General features: G+C 45.3%; 1 protein-coding gene across 1 annotated transcript; it reads right to left on the bottom strand.

Moving 5' to 3' along the window:
* Positions 1 to 2074: 2074 nt before the first annotated feature.
* LOC137330072 (dentin sialophosphoprotein-like) lies at positions 2075 to 8307 on the bottom strand. The gene has a single exon (XM_067994466.1). The coding sequence runs from the start codon at positions 8217 to 8219 to the stop codon at positions 4857 to 4859; it is 3363 nt and encodes a 1120-aa protein (XP_067850567.1). The 5' UTR covers positions 8220 to 8307; the 3' UTR covers positions 2075 to 4856.
* Positions 8308 to 9549: the final 1242 nt, after the last annotated feature.

Genomic DNA, 9549 nt, shown 5'->3' with positions numbered 1-9549 from the left:
GGATTAAGGTGGGAATTCCGCAATGTGAGGCTTAGGCAGCTGAAGGCACGGCCGCCAGTGGTGGTAGGGAGAAGGGATGCACAAGCGGCCAGTGTCTGAGGAACAGAGCATTCAGTGGGGGGTTCTAGGGCTGGAGGAGGTGACAGAGACAGCAAGAAGCGAGGTCGTAGAGTGATTTAAGTACAAGGACGAGAATGTTTATTTGGAGAGGTTGGGAGATCGGTAGCCAACGTAGATCAGCGAGGACAGGGGTAATGGACAAGCTTGACTTGTGCGAGATTTGGGTACAAGCAGCAGAGTTTTGGATAGGTTTATAGAGGGTTTAGGATGAGAAGCCGGCGAGGAGAGCATTGGAATTGCTGATTCTGGAGGTGATCTTCTAGCCTCAGGATCATTAACATCCTGTAAGTATGAGTCCAGCAGCAGCCGGCCTCAAAAGCCTGCCACAGTGTAGCTGTGCCAGCAGCCTCTGAGCTGTCAGCAAAGACTGAACACTGTTTCAATTACCCCCTGCCCTTGCCCACGGTCTCTGCCATCGATTGCTTAGTGATCGATTGGCCAGGCTTTCAGCTGGTGTCCCTGGTGCCCAGTGTTGCTATGGCACCATTGACAGGAAATAAGCATCATTGATATTTTACAACCTCTTACAATATGCCAATGCAAATATGGATGGTTGCGTTGTATGTTGGTGGACCCTGCCTGAGGGAAATCGGGGCAAGTAAAAATAGACACCCTTTTTCACCCCCGTCTGCCCCAGTTCTCAATGGATAGCGGATCTTGGCACAATGGTAACACTCTTAACTCTGAGTCAGAAGCTCGTGTGTTCAAGCCCCACTCCAGAGACCCGAGGGAGTGCTGCACTGTGGTGCCGTCTTTCGGATGAGACGTTAAACCGAGGCCCCGTCTGCCCTCTTGGGTGGATGTAGAAGATCCCACAGCACTTTTCAAAAAAGAGTAGGGGTACTCTCTAGGTGTCCTGCCCAACATTTATCCCTCAACTAACATCTAAAACATTTATCTCATTGCTGTTTGTGGGACCTTGCTGTGAGCAAATTGGCTGCTGCGGTTCCTACATTACAACAGTGACTACACTTCAAAAGTACTTCATTGGCTGTAAAGCGTTTTGGGGTGAGGTTGTGAAAGGTGCTATATAAATGCAGGTTCTTTCTTTTTCTTTTCCGTCTAAGTGTCTGGGGTCACCTCATAAAAAATGACCACTCCCTCAAAGCATTAAAGGATGGCTGGTCCTTTTTAAAGCACATCACAGAATAATTCAAGGCCTTTGGGAGAAAATTGAAAACAAAAATTCTTCCTGTTTATCTTTTGCGTTTATTACATTTTTTTTAACAGAAAAAGATTGAAATGTAAAAATACAATACGTAACAATTATTAACAATGGAATAATTTTTTAAAACAACAGAAATAAACAAGATTGCAGTGATATATGGGCACTGAGTGAATAGCCTCAGCTCAAATATCTGCAGTGCCTATAAAAGATAGGAAATACTTGTTTAAGTATTTATGGAAATATGATTCATACATCAGCACATCTGCAATAAGTCAAGCAGAACAGATAGAACCCAAGAGAGCACCAAGTATGGTTAGATGCTCCAGTCCATTATTGCGTATTATACACTGACAGCATTCAAGAGACTCCAGAGCCCCATTTTAACTGCCCCCGCCTGGCAGGAACTGGGTGAGGAGAGCAGTTAAAATAAGACCATTCACTTACTGATCCCACTGCCTTCCCGCCATGTCTCCGATCTTAACCTGCACTTTTGAGCAGGACACTCGCAGGAAGGAAACGGAATCCTTCTTTAAATGTGCAGATTGGGTCCGACGATGTCCGAGGCCTGAGCAGGGGAGCAGTGAGGGCCTCCCCCTTAGGCAAACCTGTCGGGAGGTGGATCGTGGGCCAAAGAGGACCAACGGGGCCCTTATTTCCTCGTGGGTCGGGAGAAGCAGGAGTGCTCGTCCAGGTCTCACAAGGAAGCCTTGTGCCTCCCTTGCCCTGGACTCCCCCCGCTAACCCCCACCGCCCTTGTTGCGGCCACAGCACCCCTCCCCCGCCCCCTCACCTGACTGCCTGTGGACCGTTCCCACAGGTCTCCGGCTGCGACCTCCTGCCGATCTCTTGTTCTCGCCCGCCAGCCAGGTCGTGGATCTGGCCGGGAATATTTATGTAAATGAGGCCCGGCTGTTAAGATCCCCATTCGCGGACTCCCCGGGTGCACCACCCACTTTGGGGCTCGTGCATATCGTACCCGTTCTCCCGCCCCCCCACTTTAAAATCAGGGCCCAAGTTTCAAAGTAAACCACAGCTCATCCTTACAGAATCCTTTCCATTATAGCTATCTCCAAGAGATCTTTGAATTATGTATTCAAGTTCATTTCTTCTTCAGTTTTCCAATTGCACAGGAAAGTTTGCTAAGGCGGAAGAGAGACCAAGTCTGTCGTGACTTTGCCTTTGAGTCTTTCCAAGGGATGAGAAGTAAGATAACATGCGATTGGGGTATTAATAAAGTCAACTATTTTGTCCCAGATTGCTACAAGACCATCTGGGATGGGATTAATTCTCCACTTCCATCCTACATCTTCAAAAAGTGGGACCAAACTTAATTTTATCAATGTTAAATCAACTGTAATTGATTTCGATTTGTGAGGAGGTGCAAACTTGATTCTTTTCTAGACGTCAGCACTGATTGTTGTTTTTGTCTGCAAGAATGTTGAGGCCTTATGACCAAATCTGCATTGAACTTTGAACAGTGAATAATTTCACTTTAGTCATCTTAGAACCTTCATGTTAAATTTTTCTATTCATAAAGGTGAAGGATAAGAATTGCTGGGAGTGGAACGGTTCCAATTTTTGTCACTTGGTGTCAGCATTAAGCACCCTCTGATCAACTACACAGTAAAGGCCTCTTTTCTGCTCCAACCTCCTACTGCACCCGTGTGAATTTTATTCTTCGTTTCCTACACTGTCCGTCTTTGAGCTCTCTGAGCAATATTGCCAGTTTGTGATGAGTTGTTTGAAAGGTTTGTCTTGGTTCCTTGCCCACAGAGAACTGGATTCAGACAGAACCAGTTCACTTAACCTTGCAGGAAACAGAAAGAAGAGACCTCCGACCTATTAATTTGTCCCGAATTCAAACTCAGGCCCCAGAGATGACAGTACAATGTGTTAACTCACTACGTCACCCAGTCCCCTAAACAAGTTTTAAAAAGATACCACTGAATCAGTAAACCATGACTAAACTGAGCTGCAAGTGTTTAGCTAATGCCATTCTAAATGGACTCAATTCAGCACATGAAACAGCCTAGGAGGGTAAAATCTACTGGAAGCAATATCTGATCTGAATGGATGAGTAATGTGCAAGTGGATTGGGAAACCTCAACTTGCTCTTTAAGCTTTTGCACAGTTAGTTGACCACCAAAATATATCAAAAAGCAATTGGGGTGGCCCTTTTTCAAAATGGGCACTGTACACGCGCACCCCAACCGGGAGACTCAAGGCCCGAGGCCAACCTAAAATTGGACCTCGAGCCTCAATAACATTATTTGGGTGAGTTGTCAGCGGCAGTCATGCCTCCATAGGCAGCTCGCTCATTTTAAGAAAATGAATATCAGGCCTCTTTGTATGTCCCAGGAAGAAGGAATGGGAGGGGTGGTGGAACTGCAACGTAGGGAGAGGGGGTGATTGGGATACTGTGGAGTAGGGGGAGCATTCTTGCTCCTCCTAGCTCCACAGCAACAATTTTTTTTAAACTTAGGGGCACCTGCTCTGCTCCTTGCTATCCAATTTTGACAAGGGGACCTAAAACAGGCATTAGGCCCCTCATTTACATATATAAGGGGTCTAACACCTGTTTTAGGCAGCCACCAGGGACTAGTCACTCATTACTTCTCGTCACTCACTATATTTAGGGGAACGTTTATAGAGTGGATTTTAATAGGAAACAGCGTACTGGTTTAGTAAAAGACAAACAGTAAATGGTTGACATCAATAACACAATACAAAAGGATGGCAGAAAACTTGACAGCTCTTGGTGCTGTCATCCAAAATCCAGTACAAGTAGTTATATATTTCACCTAGAAGTGTAAGCTAAAATGTATAATATTGATATTTCTCATCATATATTTATACAATATAAAGTGTTCTGGTTTACTAAATACAGTATATTAAGCCACATATTTAATTTTACATGAAAATTATGCATCTGGGACAAGCGTTGCCTTCCTTTCTGAAAGAAATCAGAAAGCCATTTAATACCCTGTACTTCTATGACTATACACTAGAGAACTGCAATGTTGGCTCTACTTCAAAATGGAGCAATACTTAGTTGATTTTCAGAGGAAATTCTACAGGAAACACAAAACTGTAAATGTCATGGGCTACATACATAACCTTTCTCCCTCAAAGCATTAACAAACATTAAAATATATCAACTGTTTTCATGCATTGTAGGCCCTCGTGATAGTCATGAACATCAAATGGCAGATACATATTCTTAAGCCCAAGAGTTTCCCCATCAAGGTTTCAGAATAAAACCTTCACAGACCAGTTACCTCTATAGTATTAATTTACTCATGAAATAAAATCTAACCACTCATTTTGTCTACAAATGGTGGTCATTATTGTCTAACAGCCAATCTGGATGGTTTTTATTTGCCTCTAGCAGACTGCTATACCATAGAACGGCCAAGTAGAATAACTATACCCACTGTATGTATTTTAGGAAAAAAATCTGTAATATAGATTCCATCTGTCCATAAATGGCGAGTCCAGAAAAAAGTCTCATGAAGTAGTCCCTTGCTAACAATTTGGAGGATTTACTGAAATACGGCTACAATTCATATCAGTCAATTACAGAAGAAGGCTGTGGACGAACACAACACTGTGGGGACCTCATATTCTGTAGAACTGTCCTGAATATATTTTGCTGCCTCCTTTTGTTGGCTTTATTACTCCCGGGCGTTGCATCTAAAGACATTGATCTTTTGCTCTGATTATTCACTTTGATCTGCTTCTCGTGCTCTACGATCTGTCTCTGTAAGTGACACTGAATGGCAAATCCCAATGATTCAGGGTCAAGGGATGCACCATAAACTTCCCAGGTCATTCCTTGCTCATCCCAGATCACATTCCGGACATTCTTTGACTGTGCCGTCTCTTCACTTGACTCACTGGACAACTGCTTTTGTTCAATTTTCACGTCAACGGTACGTTTCAGTTTTCCAAGCTTAAAAAGATTAGATTGCTTACCGATGTGGTGAGTAGTTTTTGATTGACCAGACTCCTTATTACTGGCATGACCAGCTTTGGATTGGACAAATTCCTTACTATTTTCATGTAATGTTATTAACTGAGCAGATTTTTTACTGATGTTAGAATCAGTTTTTGATTGGCCAGATTCTTTACTGGTGTCATGAACAGCTTGTGATTGGACTGATTTCTTATCGATGTCATGTACACCTTTTGATTGGCTAGATTCCACGCTGGTGCGCTGGTCAGTTTTTGACTGAATAGATCTCTTTGTGATATTGTAAGGACCTTGCGGTTGGACAGTTATCTTATTGATGTCATGTACATCCTTAGATTGGTTAGTTTCCTTTTTGGTGTCATGGGCTGCCTTTGACTGAACAGGTTCCTTTTTGACACTGGAAACACCTTGAGCTTGGCCAGACTTTAGACTCATGTCACCAGCAGCTTGTGATTGGCCAGATCCTTTATTGATGTCATCTCCAATTTTTGACCTACCAGACCCCTTCTTGGTGTGGTCATCTGTTTTTGAGCACATGGGCGACTTACTAATGTCAGGACCCATTTTTGATTGGCCAGATTCATTACTGATGTCCTGTGATTGGCCAGATTGCTTACTAATTCCAGGTCCCCTTCTTGATTGGTCAGCTTCATTACTGCTGCCCTGTGATTGGTCATCTTTTTTATTGCTGTCAGCAGCAATGTTTGACTGGCCAGATTTATCAGTGATGGCTTGTGATTGGTCAGATGTCTTATCGCAGATAGCAGCAACATCGGATTTCTTGATGTCATGAGCACATTTTGATTGGCCAGATTCCTTAGCCACACAATGTGAAAGGCTGGGATGGGCAGATTCTTGGCTGATGCCATTATTAATACTTGATTGGCCTAATTTCTCACCCTTATCACAAGGAGTGCTTGACCGTTTGGATCCCTTGAGTAAGTTGGAAGCAGCCGATGAATGGTCAGCTTCTACTTTGACCTTTAGGCGGTCACATGCTCCACTTGCACCAGGTTCTAATTCATTAGCAATGGGGACACCTGAAGTCTGTCCATATTCTGGATCTCCTCTGGTATTTGGTGGCTCACTCCTGTTGTCGCAGGTAGCTTTTAAATGACAATCAGAGTCTTTAGAGGATCCCTGCTCGTTTTCCTTTTTATCTCTACAAGTAACCTCTGATGAGAAAGATTCCGCCTTGACTCCCCCCGCTGACTCACTAGACTCCTTGCCGAGTTCACAGACGATACCAGAACATTCAGATCCTTCTGTGTAGGTATACGTTATCCTCAGTTGTTCCGACTCCCCGTAGATATCACTGTCACGCACTGACCGATCTTTGGCCACAGTGAGTTTGGAGTTACTGCTGTCTGAATGGACTTTGTGAGCTGCCTGACAGTCACTCGCTAAGGACCCCGTCCAACCAAGCGCTGGGCTCATGGGACTGGTCGCAGTTGATTTACACTCAAAACTTTGCAGAACAGCCTGGACCTCGACGTCCCGATGGGATTTATTCCAACTGGAAGTGAAGGAGCTGCCTGGGGACTGGCTCGTCATTGTCTCCGCATCTTTAAACTTGGACTCTTGTTGTTGTTGTTGTTGTTGATCTTTCCCCATTTGGCTTGGCCCCGTGTCTAACGGTTGCACTGTCCCCACCATTGATTGGTGTTCTCTGGGACTGTCGTGGGCGGACACCTGAGATATCTTCGGCGGAATCTGCTGCCCATGAGTTTCCAAAGGTAAGGCAGCGTCAGGTTTTGGAGGGGCTTCTCGGTCCTGTGTAAATCCCAATTGCTGCTCTTGGTTTTCAGTTTTAGTTTTAGAGGCTACTTCTCCTTTCCCAGTTGCTGGTTGGAGTCCATCCTTTATTACATGATCCAGCTGCTCCCAGTCATTCTCACTCCCAACCCTCCCTTCGCCTCCCCTTTCAACGCCATCTCGTTCGGCTTGCTGGTTCCGGGCAGCCTTCAGGAGGGGTGAGTCCACTAGGGACGGTGCATCTCCCCCTCCCACTTCTTGACCTGAGTCTGGACCCTCCTTATTTCTTATGAGGTCCTGGCTGTTGGCCTGCTGACTCCCAGTCCCAGAAGGTCCAGGGTCAATATGCTTGGTCTGCTGACTGTTGGTCCCAGAAGGTCCAGGGTCAGTACGCTTGGTCTGCTGACCGTCGGTCCCAGAAGGTCCAGAGCCAGTATGCTTGGTCTGCTGACTGTTGGTCCCAGAAGGTCCAGGGTCAGTATGCTTGGTCTGCTGACTGTTGGTCCCAGAAGGTCCAGGGCCAGTATGCTTGGTCTGCTGACCGTCGGTCCCAGAAGGTCCAGGGCCAGTATGCTTGGTCTGCTGACTGTTGGTCCCAGAAGGTCCAGGGTCAGTACGCTTGGTCTGCTGACCATCGGTCCCAGAAGGTCCAAGGTCAGCACGCTTGGTCTGCTGACCATCGGTCCCAGAAGGTCCAGGGTCAGTACGCTTGGTCTGCTGACCATCGGTCCCAGAAGGTCCAAGGTCAGCACGCTTGGTCTGCTGACCATCGGTCCCAGAAGGTCCAAGGTCAACACGCTTGGTCTGCTGTGCTTTTATCACACTTTCTGTCTGCTTGCCTGGGACTATTTCTGATGAGTTTGGAGCCACTGCCTCCTTCTCTGCACCATCCCGACTGCTGTTCCCTACACCCGGCTCCCTCCAGTGTCCCAGTTCTTCCCGTCTGTCGCTCTTGTGACGATCTCCATTGGAAGATTGGCTGGACTTATCGCTTTCAGCGTGATGGAGTTCAAGTGTAGAAGGGGCCGAGCCGATGGCGCTCTCCTTTTGCGCGGGGGAGGAGCTGGGCACCTTCTGTTGGTCTGGAGAGATTGGTTTCTGTTGGCTGTTGTTACAAGAGCTTCGCCCAAAGCCTTCACTGCCCACCGCAGCTGTTATCCTCTGCACCGCCTGAGAATCGAGGGCGCCTGGTACAGTCCCCATCCGGCCCAGCAATCTTCGCTGCTGCTACTGCTGCGATCCCGCAAACTGCAGCGTTCGCCTTTTATTTGTTTCTCCTGCGATTTTCCTTAGGAGCCCGTGCACTTCCCTGGAATCAGAGAGAGAAATCCGAGATGTGAATTAAACCGTGCATTAGAGTGAAGAGAATTCAAGTACAACCCCTCCCCACTCCAGTCAAAAATAATTAACTTTACTAAAGCATTCTGAAATATCTGACACTCCTTATATTATCCTGTATTGGAGACTTGCAAGGAATTATTGTCATATATATATTATAATAGTTGTAAAGGACATATTCATTCGATCAAGCGAAAAAAAACTAATTTTAACCATTGAGATATTACACCATCCCTAATTTATAGCATCTTAAAATCCATTTTTAAATGTGTGAAATGTTGTACACCAGCTGTCACTGAGGTGTCACAATCTATGTCACGCTTGTTTACTTCAAGAGATTACTTGTTTTCTTATTGAAAAGTACATTCTGTCTAAAGTGCTCTCGATCAGATTTTTAAAAAAAGGTTAACGTGCTAACTAAGTGTCCTTTCCCCGTTCTGTATAAATTAGCCGGTAGAACCTGCCCATTTCACATCGAATGATAGACTTCCATGGATCAATGTGTACTGCATGTTAATCATTCTATGTATGGTCCGTCTCTCTCTCTCACACACACACACACACACAGACAGACATAGACACACACAGACATAGACACACCCACATAGACACATACGCAGACACACACGCAGACATAGATCCACACATAGGTACATACACACAGACAGACACAAACATATACAAAGACAGACACAAACATATACAAAGACAGACACAAACATATACATAGACAGACACAGACACACGCAGAGACCATGTTGCAGCTCCTCATTTGTATTTAACATAATGCTCACTATTTCCTATTATAGCCGGCTATCCCCTGAATAATCAATACTTTCTGTAGAATCGAAGGATAGCACGGGGCGGTTTCATTTCTACATTTAGTTCCCAAACAGAGCATTTATGAACCAAGTATTTTCAACTGGAAACTAGAGTGTTGGAGAGCCAACAGCCCCACAGCCGTGAGATCCTACATGCGTAACATTGGAAACAGAAATATATCCCTATCTATTTCTATCCCTATCTATTTATATCCATCCATCTATCCGTCCACATCTATATCAAAGTTGTACAAAAGGTTCCCGTTTCACAGCATTCCCCACACCGGTAACACGGCGATCATTGTATTGAGAAAGGAAAGCCCTTTTCACCCCGAGGTGTTCAGACAACACAGACCCAGAGCAGCTCCAGCACA

This window comes from Heptranchias perlo, chromosome 1 (assembly GCF_035084215.1).
Source record: "Heptranchias perlo isolate sHepPer1 chromosome 1, sHepPer1.hap1, whole genome shotgun sequence".
Taxonomy (NCBI): domain Eukaryota; kingdom Metazoa; phylum Chordata; class Chondrichthyes; order Hexanchiformes; family Hexanchidae; genus Heptranchias; species Heptranchias perlo.
This window is presented reverse-complemented; position numbering and strand designations above follow the sequence as displayed.

Bases quoted from the DNA above. Each gene is read 5' to 3' on its own strand.
- LOC137330072 (XM_067994466.1), bottom strand. From the start codon at position 8,219: ATGGGGACTGTACCAGGCGCCCTCGATTCTCAGGCGGTGCAGAGGATA.